The sequence below is a fragment of the Thamnophis elegans genome, chromosome 15 (genome assembly GCF_009769535.1).
Source record: "Thamnophis elegans isolate rThaEle1 chromosome 15, rThaEle1.pri, whole genome shotgun sequence".
NCBI lineage: Eukaryota > Metazoa > Chordata > Lepidosauria > Squamata > Colubridae > Thamnophis > Thamnophis elegans.
The window spans coordinates 4,720,705-4,744,774 of record NC_045555.1 but is presented as its reverse complement, the minus strand read 5'-3'; the positions used below and the strand labels follow the sequence as shown (position 1 = coordinate 4,744,774).

General features: G+C 45.8%; 1 protein-coding gene across 1 annotated transcript in view; it reads left to right on the top strand.

The window, feature by feature from the left end:
* Window positions 1–591: 591 nt before the first annotated feature.
* Window positions 592–24,070, top strand: part of LOC116518682 (agrin-like) — a 171,039-nt gene continuing 147,560 nt past the window's right edge. Inside the window, exons 1-2 of the mRNA XM_032232198.1 lie at window positions 592–1,345; window positions 21,916–22,177. Coding sequence (XP_032088089.1) covers window positions 1,100–1,345; window positions 21,916–22,177 — 508 coding nt within the window. The 5' untranslated portion in view covers window positions 592–1,099. The remainder of the gene's footprint in view (window positions 1,346–21,915; window positions 22,178–24,070) is intronic.

Genomic DNA, 24,070 nt, shown 5'->3' with positions numbered 1-24,070 from the left:
CATTCCATTCCACTCCTTATTCTATTCTATGCTATTCTATGCTATTCTCTTCCATTCCACTCCTTATTCTGTTCTATTCTATTCCATTCCTTATTCTATTCTATGCTATGCTACGCTATTCTCTTCCATTCTGTTCCTTATTCTATTCTATGCTATTCTATGCTATTCTCTTCCATTCCTTATTCTATACTATGCTATTCTATTCTATTCTATGCTATTCTCTTCCATTCCATTCCTTATTTTATTTTATTCTATCCTATCCTATCCTATTCTATGCTAAAATTCTATTCCATTAATACCAATCCTCGCCAGCGCCCAGCGGGCGGGCGGAACGCCGGACTCCCAGACAAGCGGCCGGCGGCGCCTCCTCCCTTCCGCCCGAGGCAGCGCGGTCCGAGCCGCGGGCTCCGCCTTTCCCGCCCGTCCGCCCGCCCTCGGGAGGGCCTTGAGCCGAGCGCCGCTGCACCTTGGCAAGTCACATCACGCGCGGCGGCGGCGGCGGCGGCGCGATTTCCCCATTTAACCGGAGCGGCGTCGGCGATTCCAGCGGCGGGTAGGGGGCGGTCTCTGTGCCGGAGCCCCGTCCCCCTCCCCACTCCAAGCCCGCCTCTCTCTCGGTCCCTCCCGCGGCTGCAGAGGGCGGGCAGCGCAGCCCGGCTTTCTCTCTCCCTCTCTCTCTCTTTCCCTCCTTCCTCCTCCTCCTCCTCCTCCTCCCCAGCGATTCAAAGCGCTCCCCAGCCGCCCCCGCCGCGGCCCTTTGCAGCCAGCGGCGGCCAAGGAAGCGGCCAGTTTGAGCCGGGAAGGGACGGAGCTCTCGGCGGGGCCGGCCACGCCACCTCCCCCGTCTTTTTTTTCCCCTTCTCCGCCTCCCTTTCCCTCCCTTCTTTCCCGGCCGCACTTTCTCTCTCTCTCTCTCTCTCTCTCTGTGGATCTCTAGATCTCTCTCGCTCTCTCTGGATCTCTCTCTCGCCCTTTCCCCGCGCGCCTGGCAACTTAGGATCGCCGCGCCAAAGGGGCTGGCTGCCTAGGGACGCGGGGCCAACCCCCCCACCTCCACCGGCTTCCTCGCGGACTCGCCGCCGGCTCTTTTGTTGCCGCGATGCGGCGGGCGAAGGCTTCCCCCCGGTCGCCCCCCGCCGCCGCCGCCCGCCTGCCTCCGCCTCTGCTGCGCTCGCTGCCGCTGCTGCTGCTGCTGCTGGCGCTGGCGCCGTGGCCGGCCCGCGGCAACCGGAGCTGTCCGGAGAAAGAGCTGGAGCGGCGGGAGGAAGAGGCCAACGTCGTCCTGACCGGCACGGTGGAGGAGATCTTCAACGTCGACCCGGTGCACCAGACCTACTCGTGCAAGGTAAGCGCGGGGAAGAGAGATACAGAGAGGAGAGGAAGAGAGAGAGGAAGAGGAGAGAGAGGAAGAGAGATACAGAGAGGAGAGGAAGAGAGAGAGGAAGAGAGAGGAAGAGGAGAGAGAGGAAGAGAGATACAGAGAGGAGAGGAAGAGAGAGAGGAAGAGAGATACAGAGAGAGAGAGAGAGAGAGAGAGAGAGAGAGTGTTCCCTACGCACGCGCACACCCGCGGTGGGAAATTTTGGGGAGGGGGGGGGGCTTTTCTTCCTTCTCAGTCCGAATTTTACTCGCTGGAGAACTGGGAGGAAAAGGGGCGATCGCGTAGCCTCACTTGTTGCTTTCCCATCTCCCCCCCCCCTTCCGCTCTCTGGTTAGGAGAAAAGGAAGGGAGGGAGGAGGAAAGGGAGAGAGAGAGAGAGAGAAGAAAGAAAGAGGGAAAGAAAGAAGGAAAGAAGGGGAAAGAAAGAGTGGAGGAAGTAAAGAAAAAGAGGGAGAGAAAGAAAGAGCAAAGGAAGGAAAGAGAAAGAAAGAGAGGTAAAGAAAGAGCGGAGGAAGGAAAGAAAGGGAAAGAAAGAGCAAAGGAAGGAAAAAAGAAAGAGCGAAGGAAAGAAAGAGAAAGAAAGAGAGGGAAAGAAAGAGCAAAGGAAGGAAAAAAGAAAGAAAGAGCAAAGGTAGGAAAGAGAAAGAAAGAGAGGGAAAGAAAGAGCGGAGGAAGGAAAGAGAGGGAAAGAAAGAAAGGAAGGAAAAAAGAAAGAGCGAAGGAAAGAAAGAAAGAAAGAGAGGGAAAGAAAAAAAGAGCAGAGGAAGGAAAGAAAGAGAAAGAAAGAAAGAGCGAAGGAAGGAAAGAAAGGGGAAAAAAGGAAAACACTCTTCTAGGTTTCTGTGCTTTTATCTCAGCCGCTGGCTCTCTCTCCCCAGAAGGTATCAAGAGGGATTTTATTTTGCAGGGTTAAATTAGTTGGGAGAAAGAAGTTGCTTTCTTTCTTTCTTCCCTGCAAGCTGAGTTTCTTACCCCCCCCTGCCCCCCCTGTCCTCCACCCCCTTTTCCCCCTTCATAGCAGCATCACTCATGGAAATGGGCAGTAGCTGATTGTGCCATCCGGGACTGAAAAAAAATGAATTAAACTCCAAGAAATGGGGAATAACCCCCCCCCAACCCCTATTTTGTGTGCCTTGGACACCTCAACATCCCCCCCCAAATAAAAACCTGCCTCCCTTCCACCAGGAGTCAGCAGGACATTTTGGAAGCAAACACCCACCTTGTTTTTTCCCCTGAGCTACTCTTAAAAGATACATTCTAGGGACTTTTTTTAATAAAAGTTTTCTTTTATACGCTCAGCCACTAAAACAAACAAAAACATACCACAGGCACTTGTTCCCTTCCCTTTAATATATACTTGTGTCAGATTGTGATTCTTTTGTGACTGTGATTCGAAATTGATGGATAAATGTTGTTGTTCGTTGCGAAGTTGTGCCCCACCCTTCGCGACCCCATGGACCATGTTCCTCCAGACCTTCCAGTCCTCTCCCATCCTCTGGAGTCCATTGAAGCTCAGGCCGACTGCTTTGGTGACTCCATCCAGCCACCTCCTTCTCTGCCATCCCCTTCTTCTTTTGCCCTCCATCGTTCCCAGCATGAGGCTCTTCTCCAGGGAGTCCTTCTTCCTTCTCATCAGGTGGCCAAAGTCTTTGAGTTTCCTCTTCAGGATCTGGCCTTCTAAAGAGCAGTCAGGGTGGATCTCCTCTAGGACTGACCGGTTGGATGGCCTTGCAGTCCAAGGGACTCAATGCAGGAGTCTTCTTCTCCAGCACCCGAGTTCAAAGGCCTCCATTCTTTGGGGCTCAGCCTTCCTTATGGTCCAACCTTCACAGCCATCCATGGCAACTGAGAAAACCATCACCTTGACTAGACACACTTGTGTTGGCAGGGTGATGTCTCTGCTTTTTAGCATGCTGTCTAGATTTGCCATAGCTTTCCTCCCCAGGAGCAAGCATCTTTGTAAATACCCCCTAATAATAACACAATTGATGATTGCCTGAGAATAAGTCTTAATTAAATACAGCAAAACCTCTCTTCCAGACCGAAGTCTTGATTTACACCTTGCACTAAGTCTGGGTGTATTTTAACTTTGGTTGTTTTTTTTTAACAAATCAGGTTTGCCCGGTGAGATATAAACCATGTGTGACTGTGGGAGCTCACCAGCAAGGCAGGACAGTGGTGGTGGTGCAGGGTGAATTACCGGAATTTTGGGGGATTGAAATCCACGTAATGTAAAGTTGTCAAGATTGGCAGATGCTGGCTTAAAGATTTGGCAGCATCTTTTAAAGAGTTCTTTGAATCAACAGATTAACAGAGTTGGAAGGGACCCTGTAGGTCATCTAGTCCATCTTAGAACTGAGTTGGCACTAATGGGAGATCAAAAAGAGTTGTGGGCACAACGATGCAATTAAAGAGGGTCTAGGGTGGGTGGGTGGGTGGGAGGAATCCCCTTGTGCAAAGCAAAATCTTCCCACAGCTTTTCGGAAGATATTTATGTAAGGTTTATCCCCTGTCACAGCATGATCTTCTGGGTTATTATATTAAGGTTCTTATATTATACTAGCTAGACATCCGTGCTTTGCGATGAAGCCATGTGATCGGGCTATGCAGGGGAAATTTGGTGCACAGTCCATTGGCTCAGTGATGATCGGTGATTGAAACACATAAGGGAATATCGCTCCTGCCGCCTTGAATCCAGAAGCAATTCCATAGGTGGAATAGGCGTAGATACTTTGGTGAGGTACCGACGTTTAGTACTGTAAGGAGCCCCAGACCGCTCCTGAGGGAAGGAGTGGAACGTCTGCCAGTTTGAACTGAGGTAACGGAATGTGTGGCAACTGGCAGTTGGAACAGAGTTCTTTTCAGGTGGGGAGGGGGAATAGAATGTCTAACTCCTTAGCATCAGAGCGTGTTAATATAAGGCTACTGGCAGTTGGAACAGAGTTCTTTTCAGGTGGGGAAGAGAAGCAGAGTGTCTAACTCCTTAGCATCAGAGTGTGTTAATATAAGACACCTGGCAGTTGGAACAGAGTTCTTCTCAGTTGGGGAGGGGGAATAGAATGTCTAACTCCTTAGCATCAGAGCGTGTTAATATAAGGCAACTGGCAGTTGGAACAGAGTTCTTCTCAGTTGGGGAGGGGGAGTAGAGTGTCTAACTCCTTAGCATCAGAGCGTATTAATTACTGTATAAGAATTACTAATGGTCATTTCGAAAAATCTTTTCTTAGCGAGCACCTAGAAGCCAAGATGTGCCAAATTTCAGGTTTTGTAGGCTTTATGGCTCTAGAGGTTTCGTGATGATGCCTGAGTGGTATTTGGCTTTTATATATCTAGATTAAGAAAGGGGTTCTTAGAGGAGGCTACCTACCTTTGCAATAGGAGTTGCTACCAGTAGAAGAGTACGGCGAAGGAAGACAGACCCGTGCATGGATTCCTCTAGGAATAATTCTCAACTCTTAAGGAAAGGAATTGAGCAATTTACAGGGATTTGCTGCAGGGATGAGGTAGAATTAAACGATCCAGAGGCAGATGCTTAAGAAAAAAAAGTAGAGCAATAAATCATCAAACGCAACGAAGCTGCTTTGGACTCAGCCAACAGCGTTCAATCCTCAATTTCTCTTGCGCATCATTTGCAAATGACACTATTGCCAAATGTGGGTTTTGAAGGAACGTCAGCTGGAATTCAATGGCAGAACTAACTCTTGGCAGTCCTCGGCTTAACGACAGTTCACTTAGTGGCCGAGGTCACAATAGCGCTGAAAACGGTTTTTCACACTTTGTAGCAGGAATCAAAAATTCAGATCCTTTTCCAAACTGGTTCACACTTACGACCGTTGCTGTCACGTGATCCCCAATGGCGAGCGAAGTCAAAGATTCACTTAACAACCCGTTCACTTAACGATGCAGTGGTTTAAGTTAGTGTCACTAACTTAAACAACTGCGGTGATTCACTTAACCGCTGGGGCAAGAAAGGTTATAAAAGAGGAGAAAACCCGCTTAAATACCTCACTTAGTAACATAAATGTTAAGCTCGACTGTGGTCGTAAGTAGAGAACTACTGTGTTTTCCCCAAAATAAGGTCTATTCAAAAAGTAAAGCTTAGCCCATTTTTTTTGGGGGGGGGGTGGTTTAAAGCCTAATATAAGCCCTACCCCAAAAATAAGCCCTAGTGAAGGGATGGGCATAGCCAGCACAGGAGGCAGTCCTTCCCTAATCATCACATGGATTGTGGTCGCCACCTCCTGCACCCCCCCCCCCAAATAAGACCTTCCTGAAAACAAGCCTTAGCTCAGTGATGGATGACCTTTTCTGGACTGAGTGCCCAAAATGGGCATATAATACAATACAATAGCAGAGTTGGAAGGGACCTTGGAGGTCTTCTAGTCCAACCCCCTGCCTAGGCAGGAAACCCTATACCGTTTCAGACAAATGGCTATCCAGCATCTTCTTAAAGAGTTCCAGTGTTGGGGCATTCACAACTTCTGGAGGGAAGTTGTTCCACTGATAAATTGTTCTCACTGTCAGGAATTTTCTCCCTAATTCTAAGTTGCTTCTCTCCTTGATTAGTTTCCACCCATTGCTTCTTCTCCTGGTGCTTTGGAGAATAGTTTGACTCCCTCTTCTTTGTGGCAGCCCCTGAGATACTGGAAGACTGCTTTTTGTCCTCTGCCCTTAGGTGCTTTGGAGAATAGTTTGACTCCCTCTTCTTTGTGGCAACCCCTGAGATATTGGAAGACTGCTATCATGTCTCCCCTAGTCCTTCTTTCTATTAAACTAGACATACCCAGTTCCTGCAACCGTTCTTCATATGTTTTAGCCTCCAGTCCCCTAATCTTGGTTGGTCTTCTCTGCACTCTTTCTAGAGTCTCCACATCTTTTCTACATCGTGGCGATGTGTATGTGTGAATGGGTGCGTGCACGGCCAACCCCCGCCCGAATTCAATGTGGGCGCAGCCCCATGCATGCGCCCCACCTCCATGGGCATCCACGGACAGCCCCCTGCACATCCCTACCTCCCTGTGCATGCGTGCACGCCCTCCCGCATGCTTCCCACCTTATGCATGCACCCACACACAGACACGGCCCACCCCCTACACGTTCATGGCAGAGACCCGATAACCAGCTGCCTGGTGGGAGGTATAGCTGAAGTAGGGTGGCAGTGCTGCATGCCACCTGTGGCACGTGGGCCATAGGTTTGCCATTATGGCCCTAGCTGTTTTTGGCGGGAGGGGTGGGGTTTCCAAAGAAAATAAGGCTTATTTTCAGGGGAACCTGGTAACTGTGTCGTCCCTGATTTTATGCCATTTTGGTTGAATATCACTCAACTTCTTGAATGAATGTGCCCACAAATCTTTTTGATCTCCCACCAGTGCCAACTCAGTTCAAAGATGGATTGGGTGGCACTCCTGAATGCCTATATGATTATAGGCACTTTGGGGAAAAAAACTTTAAAAAATAAAGACACAGAACTGAATTATGACAATGGATATAATCAAATGAAGGAGAGATAATGATAAACAATGTGTATATAAGCATGGGTACAACATGGGGAAATTGGATGTAAATTGTAAACAGTGATTTGGAAAGGAAGATTGGAAACTTGAAACAAACTTGAACATTGGGCACTATTTAATAAAATTAGATTCAATGGTGAAAAGAGTAAGGTGCTACATTTAGGCAAGGAAAACGAAATGTACAGGGACAGTATATAGGTGATACCTTGCTCAATAGTAGTGACTGTGAGAAGGGATCTTGGAGTCCTAGTGGACAACCATTTAAATAGGAGCCAGCTGTGTGCAGCAGCTGCCAAAAAAGCCAACACAGTTCTAGGCTGCATCAACAGAGGGATAGAATCAACATCACGTGAAGGGTTGATACCACTTTATAAGACCTTGGTAAGGCCACACTTGGAATACGGCATCCAGTTTTGGTCACCACGATGTAGAAAAGATGCTGGGACTCTAGAAAGAGTGCAGAGTAGAGCAACAAAGAGGATTAGAGGACTGGAGGCTAAAACATGAAGAACGGTTGCAGGAACTGGGTATGTCTAGTTTAATAGAAAGAAGGACCAGGGGAGACATGATAGCAGTCTTCCAATATCTCAGGGGTTGCCCCAAAGAAGTGGGAGTCAAGCTATTCTCCAAAGCACCTGAGGGCAGAACAAGAAGCAATGGGTGGAAACTAATCAAGGAGAGAAGCAACCTAGAACTGAGGAGAAATTTCCTGACAGTTAGAACAATTAATCAGTGGAACAGAATTTGCCTCCAGAAGTTGTGAATGCCCCAACACTGGAAGTCTTTAAGAACATGTTGGATAACCATTTGTCTGGAACAGTATAGGGTTTCCTGCCTAGGCAGGGGGTTGGACTAGAAGACCTCCAAGAGCCCTTCCAACTCTGCTATTGTATTGTATTGTATAAACCTTTGTTACTAAATGTTATTGGTGTCTAGCTAGAATAGCCATAAGGAATAGTGTTACTGGGATACTAGAAATAGCAAATGAGATGCCAGTATGTGGTTATGACTTGAATTTTGGTATGTTTTATGATGAAGGATGTTTAAACAATTATAATCAAACGAGAATGGGGGTAGGATGATGGTAATCTGTACAAATATATTTGATTTAAAATACTAGAATTAATATGAATCATTTTTAGTTTTGAAAACTAAAAAGAAAAAAACTTTTAATAAAAAAAAAGACAGAATTCCATTTTCTTAAAGACAAGGAGGACATATGATTCTCATTGGGTTTAAATGTTCTGCTGGGGCATAATTAAGTATTTTTAGACAGCAAGGAAGGCGAGGCGGTGGCTTGAAAAGCCTTTGAAAAAGTGCTGCTGTGGGCACCCAGCCTTAAACATCTGCACCCATACAGCTGCTTTTTTACACGTTCTGTAAAAAGTTTGGGAAAGTTTCAAAGCCACCTTTTGGAATCGAACCGCTAGTCGAGGGGTTCGGCAACCCGTGTGGCTCTGGGAGCCGCATGTGGCTCTTTCAATCCCTCTGCTGCGGCTCCCTGTCGCTCAAAATATGCCTCGCAACCAACAATGTGTAATACCCGCCGGCATGAGATTCATTCAGCGTTTCGAAAAGAAAAGTTTCAGAAATAAACAGAACCCTTAATTCAACTCCGTATGCTAGTTTTGTGGGCGCTCGGGAAATAGTCAGGCACGGGTAGGAGTTTCTGTGGCTCCCGGTGTTTTCTTTTCGGTGGGAAATGGGTCCAAATGCCTCTTTAAGTGTTTAAGGTTGCCAACTCCTGTTGAAAATAGTTGCTGTCTATTGTTTGGCTCAGGGGCTAAGACGTTGAGCTTGTCGATCAGAAAGGTCGACGGTTCGGCGGTTCGAACCCCTAGCGCCCCGTAACGGAGGGAACTCCGTGACTCGTCCCAGCTTCTGCCAATCTAGCAGTTCGAAAGCACGTAAAAAATGCAAGTAGAAAAATAGGAACCATTTTTTGTGGGAAGGGAACAGCGTTCCGTGCGCCTTCGGGAGTTGAGTCATGCCGGCCACATGACCACGGAGATGTCTTCGGACAGTGCTGGCTCTTTGGCTTTGAAATGGAGAGGAGCACCGCCCCCTAGAGACCAGCACAGATTTTAAAACAAATAAACCAGACTCAAAGTGCTAGCTAGTTGCTGGCATTTTTCAAGCTATATTGCAACATCAATCCACAAGCTTTATTCTCCGAAATATTTCTGTAGTACTGCTTGTCCACGGGGAACGGCAGAGGGAGGAGTGAAAATTGGATGCAGGTATAGTCCTTGCCTTAAGCACCACAACCAAACCCCAAATTTCCAGGCGCTAAGTGAATTCCCCTCCCATTTTATGACCTTTCCAGCCACAGTTATTCAATGAACCGTAGCAATTATTCACAGGGCGGTGAAGGGAACCTGGCATCCCCCTTGACTTTGCCCACCGCAAGCTTTCCTAGAACATAGAATCGTAGGCTTGGTTGGGAAGGGACCTTGGAGGTCTTCTAGTCCAACCCCCAGCTCCAAGGCAGGAGACCTTACGCCCGTGATCGTGACCCACAGGTGGCATGTGCACCCTTATTTGTGGGTACACAAAGCCGTCGCCCCAGCTCAGCAACACCGCACATGCATGTGTAGGAAGTTATCATCCAGCCCTCTCCCAGAGAAAAATGAAATTATCCTAGGAAATATTGAAAAGGCAGAATATTTCTCTGGATGTGAAAAGAAAAGAAAGAAACATGTTTTAAAAGACAGAATAGCTGCCTGCAGCTTCCTGCCCATCCCCACTTTGTCGATGGGCCATTAAGAAGGCCAAGCCAGTCCCTTTACATAATAAAGACTTCTCCACTTCAGCTCCAGAGTGATGGGATTAAGGCATGATAATATTGGCGCTTTACCCAACTCGCCACATGGCATCTTGAGAACTCAACCAAACCTGGATTCAAAACGCAGCCTAGAGAGTTGCCCCTGCATGGGCCCTTGGGAGTCTGACAAGCAATCAGAATACAAGATCAAGATCAAAGGCCAGAGAGGGCATAAAACCAGGGACTCAGCATCTCAGTCGGCCCTTCTCTTTTCTCCACCAACATTGAAGCATGTGATCCCCCTTTTCTGCTCAGGACCTCAAGCCATGTGGTCCTGTCCACCAATAAACCATCTTTCCAAGCAGCCTCCATGTCTCCAGTGTCTTTTTGCCCACTTGGAGCCGAACCCAGAAGGACGTTTCTTCCAACACATGCATACCTCCCACCGCTCAGCTGGGTTTTGGGTCTCTGCTGCGCATGTGGGAGATGTGCGTGTATGCGCGAGAACAAAAAAAACATTAAGCCATCATGGCCTTATACCATGCAGGTTAAATGGTGGTCCAGTCGATGCTTGTTGGGAGGGGGAATCGCGTGACCCTGGGAATCACTGCCACGGTGGTAAATATGAGCCAAGGGTTGAAATGTTGATCCCGAGACCATGGGGATGTTGTAAATCACTAAGCTTAAGAATTCAATCTGCCTCACGGGGTTGTCTTTAAGGCTCAAAGGAAAGGCAGAGAAGACATGTAGCTTTTAAAAAAAGAAAACTTTTTATTTTTATTTTCATACAAATACAATACAATACAATAGCAGAGTTGGAAGGGACCTCGGAGGTCTTCTAGTCCAGCCCCCTGCCTAGGCAGGAAACCCTATACTGTTTCAGACAAATGGCTATCCAACCTCTTCTTAAAGACTTCCAGTGTTGGGGCATTCACAACTTCTAGAGGCAACTTCTGTCCCACTGATTAATTGTTCTAACTGTCAGGAAATTTCTCCTTAGTTCTAAGTTGTTTCCCTCCTTGATTAGTTTCCACCCGTTGCTTGTTGCTTCTTGTTCTCGGGTGCTTTGGAGAATAGTTGCAATGGGTGGAAACTAATCAAGGAGAGAAGCAACCTGAGATTAAGGAGGAATTTCCTAACAGTGAGGACAATTGATCAGTGGAACAACTTGCCTCCAGAAGTTGTGAATACTCCAAAACTTGAGGTTTTTAAAGAAGATGTTGCAGAACCTTTTGTCTGAAGTGGTCCTGCCTAAGCAGGGGGTTGGACTAGAAGACCTCCAAGGTCCCTTCCAACTCTGTTATTCTATTCTATTCTAGTCTGATGAAAAAAAAAGGAGTAGGGGAGACACGATAGCAATGTTCCAATATCTCAGGGGCTGCCCCAAAGAAGAGGGAGTCAAGCTATTCTCCAAAGCACCTGAGGGCAGGACAAGAAGCAATGGGTGGAAACTAATAAGAATTATAAATGTAAAGAAGAAGAACAATCATACTTAAAATGGTATGTAAGAGAATAAAAAGATAGAAAAAAATCTTTTGAGAAAAAGAAAAAGGGGGCTGTGTAGTTTTTAAGTCGCAAGTTTTCAGGGAAACTATTTGCTGAGAATAAGGATACAAGCCACAAAGTTACAGTCCTGCAGTCATAAGTGGGAGGAGATGGGGGATAGGAACCATGAGAATACTAATAGTAATAGTAATGCAGTCTTAGTGAATGGTTGGACAGTGGTGAGGGAATTATTTGTTTAGCAGAGTGATGGCATTTGGGGGAGAAAAACTGTCCTGGTGTCTAGTTGTCTTAGTGTGCAGTGCCCTATAGCGTCGTTTTGAGGGTAGGAGTAGAAACAATTTACGTCCAGGATGTGAGGGGTCTGGAGATATTTACACAACCCTCTTTTTGACTCCTGCAGTGTCCAGGTCCTCAATGGAAGGCAGGTTGGCAGCCATTGTTTGTTCTGCAGTTCTGATTCTCCTCTGAAGTCCGTGTGTGTCTTGTTGGGTTGCAGAGCCAAACCAGACAGTTACGGAGGTGCAAAGGACAAGACTCCATCATTCCTCTGTAGAACTGTATTTATCTACCTGGACCACCTAAGGTGGGTTAATTCCACACACACACAGAGTAGTTGTGCATCCCCATCCAGGGTCCAGGCATAACAATGTGACAAGGAAACAAACTTTTGCAGAGTCCTAGAGTGATGTGGAGGAAGGTGATGTGAATAAAGATGCTTTCATTCAGCAGTCTGCCAAGGAAAACATCTTAGAAAGGTTGCCCTCCCCCCTGTTTTTTTAAAAAAGGGAGACACCCCCCCTCCAATTAACCCTGCAGGGGTTCTTAATGGGCAATTCTCCTGAAGTGGTTGGCTGCTCCTCTGAATGTAAATTTCAGCTACTACTTAAAAGCGGTTTCCCCCACCCCCCTTCCTCCTTTCTCACTCTTCAAAATTCTCTTGTTGCTGGTATCACCTTTGCTCAAACTTGATCCTCTTAGAATGTTCCTTCCTACCTTTTCTGCTTTTAATCCTCTGTGTACCCAAAAGGGATCTGGGGGGGGGGGGGGCTTCTAATGCAGCTCATCTTAATTGCTCCAGCCTCTGAGTGGGAAGGTGATAGGCTTTTAACTTTCCTGAACTGGCTGTTTAGTGATTCTCTCTCTCCCTCCCTCCCTCCTTCCTTCCTTTCTTTCCTCCCTCCTCCTTCCCTCCTTCCTTCCTTTCCGCCCTCCATCCTTCCTTCCTTTCCTCCCTTCTTCCTTGCCTCTCTTCCTTCCTTTCCTCCCTCCTTCCTTCTTTCCTTCCTTTCATCCTTCCTTCCTCCCTTCTTTCCTTTCCTTCCTTCCATTCCTCCCTTGCCTCTCCTTCCTTTCCGCCCTCCTTCCTTCCTTTCCTCCCTTCTTCCTTTCCTCTCCTTCCTTCCTTTCCTCCCTCCTTCCTTCTTTCCTTCCCTCCTTTCATCCTTCCTTCCTCCCTTCTTTCCTTTCCTTCCTTCCTTCCATTCCTCCCTTGCCTCTCCTTCCTTCCCTCCCTCCTTCCTTCCTTCTTTCCATTCCTTCCTTCTTTCCTTTCCTTCCTTCCTTTCCTCTCTCCTTTCCTCCCTCCCTCCTTCCTTCATTCCTTTCCTTCCTTTCCTCCCTTCTTCCTTTCCTCTCCTTTTCCTTTCCTTCTTTCCCTCCTTCCTTCCTTTCCTCCCTCTCTTCTTTTCTTTCCTTCCTTCCCTTCCCCCCTCCCTTCTTCCTTCCTTCCCTCCCTCCCTCCCTCCCTCCCCAGCCAGGTTAAAACAATGAATCCCTGTAAATCTTTAGTCCTTGGCTGATCTTGCCATCATATTCATAACCCCAAGGCAAAAAAAAAACCCCACCCCCAATGCCTTGCCTAAATCACAGGCCTTAAAGTAGCTTAGAGCTGAGTTTTTGGGTTTGGTCTCCCTCCTGCATTCATTCATTCATTTTAAAATTCATTTATTTTCTTCCTAAAGCTCTCGGTGGCATGTACGGGTGTTTAATCTTCAAAATGGAGAGGCGTAGAAGGAAGATTGAGGAAAACTAAATGAGCTGCACTCATTTAATTAAACATTGTGACAGAACGCCTAAAGGGCTTTCCCACTAAGGGTGAGAAGGTGATTTCACGTAGGGTCCATATAACCATATATTATATACAGGCCTCATTACTCTGTTTTGGATTCTGATATGACCTTGTCTAATCAATACAGTAGTATTGTATTATATTTTTTAATTGTACAGTATTATATCAATACAGTACATTGTTTCACACACACACACACACACACACACCTTCTCAGCATCAATGGAAAAGTCCTTGCCACAATATTTAATTCAATTTTGCTAAAATTTCTTTTTTTTTTTAGATCGCTCTTTTCTGTAAAGACATTAGCCTTTACCCCATTTTCAAACTTGTAAATATTTTTAAGTAAAATGACATTTTATATTGGTATGAGTCAACAACTCCAGGCATGCTTTTATTCTTTTATTTGCATTTTGGGGGAGAGAGGGGGAGGAGGGAGGGAAGGAGAAATAGAGCAGAGAGAGCAGGGAGAGAGGAGAGAAAGAAGAGGAGAGAGAGAGAAAGGGGAGAGGAGAGAGAGAGAAAGGGGAGAGGAGAGAGAGAGAAAGGGGAGAGAAGAGAGAGAAAGTGAGAGGAGGATGAAAAATAGAGGAAAGAGCAGAGAGAGGAGAGAAAGAAGGAGAGAGGAGAGAGAGAAAGAGGAGAGCGAAAGAGAAGATAAAGACAGAGGATAGAAGAGAGAAAAGAGAAAAAAAAGAGAAAGAGGAGAGGAGAGAGAGCAAGAGGAAAAAGAGGAAAGATGAGAGAGAGAGAGCAAGGAGGGAGAGAAAGAAGGAGAGAGGAGAGCGAGAGGAAAGAGGAGAGCGGAAAGAGAAGAGAAAGACAGAGGAGAGGGGAGAGAAGAGAGAAAAAGAGAAAGAGAGAGATGAGGAGAGAGAGAGCAGGGAGAGGAGAGAGAGAAGGAGAGGAGAAAAGAGAGAAAGAAGAGAGCGAAAGAGAAGAGAGAGAGGAGAGAGAAAAGAGGAGGGGAGAAAGAGGAAAGAGAAGAGAAAAGAGGAGAGTGAGAGAAAGAGGAGAGAGGAGAGAGAGAGAGAGAGAGGAGAGAGAGAGAGACCTTCCCTTTCCAGATAATCAGAGAAACAGGTGCGGGAAGGGCCCAGCCTGGCTTCACCTTGGCATAAAAAATTCTGCTTACAGACATTTTCTCCGCCAAGCTATGCACATCCGGGGCCTCTCCGTTCCTATCTTCCCCTTGTTCTGCCAAGAAACGAGGTGGGGCTATTGGTGTGTGCTCCTAGGTTGTGGGTCCTCCTCCTCCGCTTCCTCCTGCCACAACTTGAATCTGGAGCAAAGTGGAAGGCAGCCGATGCCAAGGCCTCCTTTCTCCCTTTCTTGGAGCAGTTTAGTTTTTTTCTTTCTTTCAACCCGTGTGATTCCTGTTAACTCCGCTGTCGGAGAACCTCTCTTAACCTGGGCTTTGCTAGGAGCCATTTCTTCTGTCTTCCCGGGCTTCCCGAGCGTGGGAAGTTTAGCGCCCAACCATCTCTTCTAGAAAAAAAAAAAAAGAAATATCCTGGGAAATATTGAAAAGGCAGAATATGATTTTCCCTGGATCAGAAATGGAGAAATGTGTTTTTAGGCAGGGAACAGACTCACTCTTAATTGCCCCCGCCTTTGTCAACCGGCCATTAAAAGGCCTGTCTATTCTACATAACAAAGATCTCCCCCTTCAGCTCCCGAGGGATGGGATGAAGGCATGATAGTATCAGCCCTTTTACCCATCTCACCAGAGGGCACCTGGGAAGAAGCAATGCTCAACCAAGCTTGGGACTCAAAAGATACACAACCTACAAAGATAGCTAAGAAACACACACACCGTGGCCGCCCCTGGGAGTCTGACAACCAATCAGAATACATTTCTTACACAGGAACAGGAAACAGAGAGGTGGGGCCGAACAGAGAGGAGAAAAAAATTCAGCAAGGCCTTTTTTCTCTCCTTTTTTCCTCACCCAACATCTGGAAGCATGGGATCCCCCTTTTCTGTTCAGTATGACCCTGTCCACTATTAAACCATCTTTCCAAGCAGCCTCCATGTTTCCAGTGTCTTTTCCTCCACTTGGAGCCGAACCCAGAAGGACATTTCTTCCAACATGAGTTTAACGGTCATTGCACCTCGTGCAACGAAATTAAATGCCATCTTCGGCGTCCTTCGTACATAAGAAAACTGCAAAAATAAAACAGAAACACACATCCTTCCCGTTCTATTACACAATTCAATTGAAAACCCCTGACATGGCATTAACATTCACTATATAGTAGAATAGGCACACGGCGGCTCAGCGGCTAGGACGCTGAGCTTGTCGATCAGAAAGGTTGGCCGTTCGGTGGTTCGAATCCCTAGCGCCGCATAACGGAGTGAGCTCCCGTGACTTGTCTCAGCTTCTGCCAACCTAGCAGTTTGAAAGCGTGACCCGACAAGAGCGTGCCGACAAAACTGCGGCGCTAAAATCGTGATGTCATCAACGTGATGTCATCAACACGCTGACAACAGCGTGCCGACAGACGCGCGATTTAGGTTAGGTTAGGGTTAGAGTTAGGTTTACAGTGTGCTTCTGTCAACGCGCTGTTGTCGGCATGCTTCAGCGCTCATTCGTCCGCGCAGCTTAGAACTCACGGTTTTGTCACCGCGATTTAGTCGGGCATGCTTTTGTCGTTCGCCCTTTTGTCGGTGAACCGTTCGAAAGCAGGTAAAAAATGCAAGTAGAAAAACAGGGACCACTTTTGGTGGGAAGGGAACAGCGTTCCGTGCGCCTTCGGTGTGGAGTTATGCCGGCCACATGACCACAGAGACGTCTTCGGACAGCGCTGGCTCTTGTGCTTTGAAACAGAGATGAGCACCGCCCCCTAGAGTCGTGAATGATAACTTTAAGCCCTACAGCCCATAAAAACTGTGGTTTCTTTTAGTATTTGGAAAGTTTAGTTTATTGTCATTGCACACCATACAACAAAATTAAATGCCATCTTCAGTGTACACTAACTATAAAAATAAAAGACAAACGCATATCCTTCACATGCTATATAATTGAAATTGAAAACCCGGTATTGCATTAATATTGCACTATACAGTAGAATGCAATGGTTCCACCACAAAACCGCGGTCGACAAAATCGTGCTCGACGAAAGCGCGTACGTGACGTCATCACAGCGTGACGAAAACATCGCGCTGTGAGCGGTAAATGTAAAATTAAAGCGAAAACCTTACCCTAACCCCCCCAAACCTAACCCTAAACCTAACCCTTAACCTAACCCTAAACCTAACCCTAAACCTAACCCTTAACCTAACGCTAAACCTAACGCTAACCCTTAACCTAACGCTAAACGTAACCCTAACGCTTAACGTAACCCTAAACCTAACCCTTAACCTAACCCTAAACCTAAACCTAACCCTTACCTTTATGTGAATCGGCTTGCTTTAATTTTATTTTTATTTCAATTTTTAATTTTTTTCGTCACGCTGTGATGACGTCACGTACGCGCTTTCGCCGAGCGCGCTTTTGTCGACCGCGGTTATGACGGGTCACGGAATGCAATATAGTTTTTCTCTGTGGTAGAACCTGTTTTTCAGCCTATTCGTCCTTGTTTTTATTGCCCTGTACCGGCTGCCAGATGATAATAGTTAAAAAAAAAGGGGGTGCCCAGGATGAGATGGGTCTTTAAGGATGTTTGGAACTTTCTTAAGGCAGCGGGAGCTATAAAGCTCTTCCAAAGAGGGGAGAGGGGCAACCCAGGATCCTCTGGGCAATGACGTTGACCCTCTGGAGCACTGCTTTATCCGCCACTGTGCAATTGGCAAACCACACACAGGCGCAGGAAGTTAAAATACTCTCTGGTGCAGCGGTAGAAGGTCATCTGCAGTTTTCCATTCAGTTGTTGTTTCCCCGAGAAGTCTCAGGTCGTATAATCTCTGCTGGGCCCTTTGGAACCAGGGCTGCAATGTGAGTTGCCCCAGGCCAGGTCCTCTTTTTATGATAACACCCCGAAACTTCAAACTGGCCACTTGCTCCACTCGGTCTCCACTGATGACCAAGGATAGGATGTCTGATCTATTCCTTCTGCAGTCCACTCTAAGCTGTGGTTTTCCTAGCTAGAAAAGTACCAGCCGCTGTCAGTTCAAGTTTGAGGAATGTCTAATGTTTGTTTCTTGATAAGTGAGAAGTATTTCTCTGCTCCTTCCCTCTCTGCACAAGGGGCTCAGCCACCATGAAGAAATATTCCAGGTATGGTAAAGGGAGGGTCAGCTGCAGTCTGGGAAAATTCTTCCTCTCTGTGAAAGGTGAGCGCTGCAAGAAATACCGTTTTTTCAGAGTATAACACTCTCTAAACTATAAGATGCACCTAGCTTTTGGGAGCGGGGGGGGGGGGGGCGGGGCGGGAAACAAAGGAAAAATATCTGCCTCTGTCTTGCCACTTTGCAACAAACAGCAACAATATGGATAATATACACTGTTTGTAGTGTCATATTTCAGACTATACTTGTACAGATGTTGTTAAAATTGATGTGGCTTTCTGGAAGTATAGTTATTCTCTGCTATTTAAAGGAATAGCACTTTTTAAAGCAATAGCACGGGGCCTCTTCAGATCAAGCATTTACAGTATTTTAAAAAGCGTCTTCATTTTGTTAAGTTGTCTAGAACAATAATGAAGCAGTCTTTAAAAAAAAATAAGTCTAATAATTTGAACATTCTATAAGCATTTGTAGTTTGTTACCTCCTTGCAGCAAACAGCCTGATTAGCACAAGAAAAAAAAATCTGCCTCCCAGCAATTTGCCAAGTGGAGCAAACAGCAAGTTTCACTTTCAATTTCTCCTGATCATCAGCTGTTTCAGGCTGCAGGGATTGTTATGGCCTATTGAACCCTCTGCAAGCCCTCATTTGCTGCAAAAAGGTAAATTGTGGGGAGGCAGAGGCCAAAGGGATGGGGCCTGTGGGTGGGTCTACATTCAGTGTATAAGACGCACCCAAATTTTCGCCCTCTTTTTTGGGTGGGGGAACACAAAATGCAAGTAGTCTTACCCTGTATATGTGTGTATGTGTGTGTGTATGTGTTATATTTGTGCTGATAAATAAATAGACTAGTATACCCTTACTGGGATTCTGGCTAGCTGATGAGAGCTAAATAGCTTGAAATAGATCTACTAGTCTCCCTTTATTTATTTATCAGCACAAATAAAACACAATATAACAAAGGCAACAGTAAAAATATTGGGTTTCTGTCGTGATGGACTCTTGTGACGAGCCGATTGACAGATGATGGAAGCAGTTAGCTTCCTCCCATAATTGAGGCTTACCAGGGGTTGTGACACTATACATACATACATACATACATACATACATACATATACTATACATATACATATACACACATACATACATACATACATACATATATATAGTGTCACAACACCTGGTTGTAATATATATAACAACTCCCGGTATACCCAAATATGGGAGGAAGATCACTACTTCCATTCTCTGTCCTTCGGCTCGTCACAAGAGACCATCCAGACAGAAACCCATATTTTTACTGTTGCACAAATACAACATACATACATACATACGTATGTATGTATGTATGTATGTATGTATATGTGTGTGTGTTTGTGTGTGTGTGTGTATGTATGATTGTATGTATTGTGTCACAACTCCTGGTATGCCCAAATATGGGAGGGAGCATACTGCTTCCCTTTTCTGTCTATCGGCTCACTCTGGGAGCCATCCAGGCAGAAAGCCATTTTTTTATATTGCCTTGTTACATTTGTGTTGCAATTTATTTATCAGCACAATTGCAACACACACACACACACACACACACACACGACAAATATATATATTTGCCACCAAAAAAAGCCACCAGGTCTTATTTTCGGGGGGGATGTCTACTGACTCACTGTTCTGACCTAGGCTTCCTGATCCATGCTCCCCACTTAATTGGGTGACGGTTGTTTTAATTCCTCCCCAAATTGGTATAATCCCCACCCCCTCCATATCATTTTTTAAAAATCAATTCATCTTGACTTCATGAGCCGAGGTGGCGCAGTGGTTAGGGTGCAGTACTGCAGCCACTTCAGCTGACTCCTAGTTCTGCAGTTGGGCGGTTCTAATCTCACCGGCTCAAGGTTGACTCAGCCTTCCATCCTTCCGAGGTGGGTAAAATGAGGACCCAGATTGTGGGGGCGATATGCCGACTCTGTAAACCACTTAGAGAGGGATGAAAGTCCTATGAAGCGGAATATAAGTCTAACTGCTATTGCTATAACTGTTATTGCTACGATGCACAATAAGTTGCCCATCCTTCTTCGCCCCGGCGTAATGTTGCGTTACTCCTTTGTTATTTGTCCTTACCTCTTCTGTGTGCCGGTTTTAAATTTGGTTCGGTTTTCTTGCAATCGTTGTCCTTTATGGTTTTCATTTATTTGGGGCACGGAGGATTTTTAGGGAGAAAAAAACAAGGCAAGAAGAAAAATAATAATTGCCAGCTGAAACTTCACAGCTGTGAAGATGTGGATTCTAATCTAAAAAGAGATAGGCTATAATAAAAAAAAAGCCGGATTTTGCAATGGTCTTTGGAGGCAGTTCTGCTTCCGCAGTCAAATTCTTGTCAACGGAATGGGACAATTCGTTGCAGCCAATTTTGCTGCGGCCAACTCGCTGTGAGATAATTCAACAATTTAATTGAATTATTTAAAATTGTTTCTCACTCACATTTTGTTTTGCTTGTCCTTTGGCATTCACTCTGTGATGATTCAATTAGATCAGTGGTTCCCAAACTTGGCAACTTTAAGACTTGTGGACTTCAACTCCCAGAATTCTCCAGCCAGCAGAGCTCTGCTGGCTGGAGAATTCTGGGAGTTGAAGTTCACAAGTCTTAAAGTTGCCAAGTTTGGGAACCACTGAATTAGACTATTCTAATGGAGGGATGCAGTGGCTCAGTGGCTAAGACGATGAGTTTGTCGATCAGAAAAGGTCGGCAGTTCAGCGGTTCGAATCCCCAACGCCGCGTAACGGAGGGAGCTCCCGTGACTTGTCCCAGCTTCTGCCAACCTAGCAGTTCGAAAGCATGCAAAAATGCAAGTAGAAAAATAGGAGCCACCTTTGGTGGGAAGGGAACAGCGTTCCGTGTGCCTTCGGGAATTGGGTCATGCCAGCCACATGACCACGGAGACATCTTCGGACAGCGCTGGCTCTTTGGCTTTGAAACGGAGATGAGCACCGTCCCCTAGAGTCGGGAACGACTAGCACATATGTGCGAAAGGAACCTTTACCTTTACTATATCAATGTAACTCTTGCCCCATGTCAAGTTGTCCCCCTAGCAAATTGACCATACTGAGTTGTCTTGCGGCAAGTTGGGTGTGGTGAGTTGGCAATGGCAAGTTGTGATAGACAACACGTTGCCAATTCTTAGCAACCGCACAGGACAGGAAGCCTTTTGGAGTTGCAATTCTTGCGACTGTCATCTGCACCCCTGTAACTGCCTGAGTTGTCTCTGGAACCCAACAAGACAGACACGGACTTCAGAAGACAATCAGAACTGCAGAACAAACAATGGCTACCAACCTGCCTTCCATTGAGGACCTGGACACTGCAGGAGTCAACAAGAGGGCTGTGTAAATATCTACAGACCCCTCGCATCCTGGACGTAAATTGTTTCAACTCCTACCCTCAAAATGTCTCTATAGGGCAATGCACACCAGAACAACTAGACACAAGGACAATTTTTCCCCCAAACGCCATCACTCTGTAACACCCAATTCCCACAATACTGTCAAATTATCTGCTAAGACTGTATTACTATTATTCTTCTCTTCCTTCCTAGTACCTATCTCTTTCCACTTATGACTATAACCATGTTGTTGTATATTTACAATTTATATTATTTTTATTGTTTCCTAGTATGATTTGATTGCTTATTAGTACTATGACTGTCACTATAAGTGTTGTATCCTATTATTCTTGATGAATATATTTTTTTCTTTATGCACGCTGAGAGCGTATGCCTCGAAGACAAATCCCTTGTGTGTCCAATCACACTTGGCCATAAAGAATTCTATTCTATTCTATTCTATTCCATTCCATTCCATTCCCATTCTCATTCCCTTGTGTGTCCAATCACACTTGGCCAATAAAGTATCTATCTATTCTGTTCTGTTCTATTCTATTCTTTCCCATTCCCATTCCCTTGTGTGTCCAATCACACTTGGCCAATAAAGAATTCTATTCTATTCTATCCCATTCCCTTGTGTGTCCAATCACACTTGGCCAATAAAGTATTCTATTCTATTCTATTCTATTCTATTCTATTCTATTCTATTCTATTCTATTCTATTCTATTCTTTCCCATTCCCATTCCCTTGTGTGTCCAATCACACTTGGCCAATAAAGAATTCTATTCTATTCTATTCTATTCTATTCCATTCCCATTCCCTTGTGTGTCCAATCACACTTGGCCAATAAAGAATTCTATTCTATTCTATTCTATTCCCATTCCCATTCCTTGTTCTGTTCTGTTTAAATTCTATTCCATTCCATTCTACCCTACCCTATCCTACCCTACCCTACCCTATTCTATTCCTATTTTCTATTCTATTCCGATGTTTCTCTGCTTTGCTCTCTTCTTCTCTTCTCTTCTCCTCCGCTCCGCTCTGTTCTAACATCACCTTCTTTAATTCTTCCTCCTTTCTCCAGGTGAGGGTTTGGAGATACCTGAAGGGGAAAGAGGTGGTGACTCATGAGATCCTCTTGGACGGCGGGAACAAGGTGATGATTGGGGGCTTTGGGGACCCCTTGATCTGCGACAACCAGGTCTCCACGGGGGACACCCGGATTTTCTTCGTCAATCCTGCCCCGCACTACATGTGGCCTGTTCACAAGAACGAACTGATGCTGAACTCCAGCCTGATGAGGATTACTTTGCGAAACCTGGAAGAGGTGGAACACTGCGTCGAAGGTAAGTTCCCAGGCGCGGCACTTGAAACCGTGGCTGGCTTCGATCCTTTTACAGGCAGTCCTCGACTTAAAACCACAACTGAGCCCCAAAATGTCTACGGCGAAGCGAGACATTCGTTAAGGGAGTTTTGCCCCCTTTTCCGAACGTCCTCGCCACCTCGGGTGTTAAGTGAATCGCTGCGATTGTTAAATGAGGAACACGGTTGTTAAGTGGATCTGGCTTCCCCACGGACTTGGTGGCAAAGGGGGAATCACGTAACCCCCGGACGCTGCAACCCGTCATAAATATGATCATACAAATTTTGTTCATGGGATCGTGGAAATGCCGGAATGGCCTTAAGGGTGAAAAACGGTCGTAAGTCACTTTTTTCAGTGCCGTTGTAACTTTGGACAGTCACTATGTGAACTGTCGTAAGTCAAGGACTACCTGAAATCTGATTTATCGTCGGAAACACCAATTAAGCCCAATCCCTTGGGCCTCTCATTTAAGAATTTACTAAACAAGTCTCCTGTGTTCTAATCATAAGGACTGGAACAGGAGCCGGCCACCTGCGGCTCCGGAGCCGCAAGTGGCTCTTTTCATCCATCTGCTGCGGCTCCCTGTCTCCGGTCGGCTCCAGAATTGATAGGGCTTTTGGTTAGGACAGGTAGAGGAAAAAGGATGCAGCGCTAGGAGGAGACTCTATGGTGGGGGAACCGGACTTCCGGTCGGCTCCAGATTTGAATGAGGGTGGGCTTCCAGTTAGGACCTTTGTGGCTCTTTGAGTGTTTAAGGTTGCCGACCCGCAAGACTAGAACCTTTGAAATAAAAGCTGAATATTCACACAGCAGGCCAAGATATATTCCACCATGGTGTGGTTTTGATTTCCTGCAATTTGTACTCACTTGTCGAATTTCACGGGGGCCACGCAAACTCCGCGAAAGACTCTGGGTGGCGTCCATTACTACAAAGTGTAAAAACAAAGAAAAGAATGATGTGCGATCATTCGGGGGGGGACGGACATTCAGATTAAAATATAAAAATCCAAGAAGGAACTTGGTCTCTTATCCCAGCCCAAGTTTTTTGGGGGAAACTGCCAAATTTCTACATACTTTTTTTTATTATTTTAAAGAGGTTTGTGAATCTCTCGATACATATTTGGGTTTTTTTTTGTTGTTGTTGTTAATCACGACCGACATGGTGTGTGTCCCATTCATAAGAACGATGTGTGCGTGCTTAAGGGTGTGTGTTTTAACAGTAAGCTGCAAAACCCCAAAGAAACTCCTCAGGCATTTTAAAAACTGGAATGTGCTCAGAGTTACACATTCCGACTTGATTGCCTCTTAACTTTTTCTCTGTATTTGCTTTCCAACCACTGATTATTATTATTATTTTAAACAAGCCGCTATATTTGACTGCGCTTTGCCATCCCGTGCTGTGTGCATTTATTGCTGGTTATGTCTTCTTTTAGAGAGCTCTTAACGGCGGAGATAATCCATAAATCCTGATTGTTTTTTTAAAAAAATTGGCTAGTATTATTTGAGCTTCTTTGCAAGCGGCTTTGCAAACTTGACAGCTTTAAGACTTGTGGACTTCAACTCCCAGAATTCGTCCTCCGGTCATGTTGGCTCAGGAACTCTGGCATTGAAGTGTGCAAGTCTTAAAGCTGTCAAGTTACAAGACCCTGGCACCCCTAACCCTTTAGGAAAAAAAACCCCAGGGGTGTTCAAACTTGACAGCTTTAAGACTTGTGGACTTCAACTCCCAGAATTCATCCTCCGGTCATGTTGGCTCAGGAACTCTGGCATTGAAGTGTGCAAGTCTTAAAGCTGTCAAGTTACAAGACCCTTGCACCCCTAACCCTTTAGAAAAAAAATCCCAGAGGTATTCAAACTTGACAGCTTTAAGACTTGT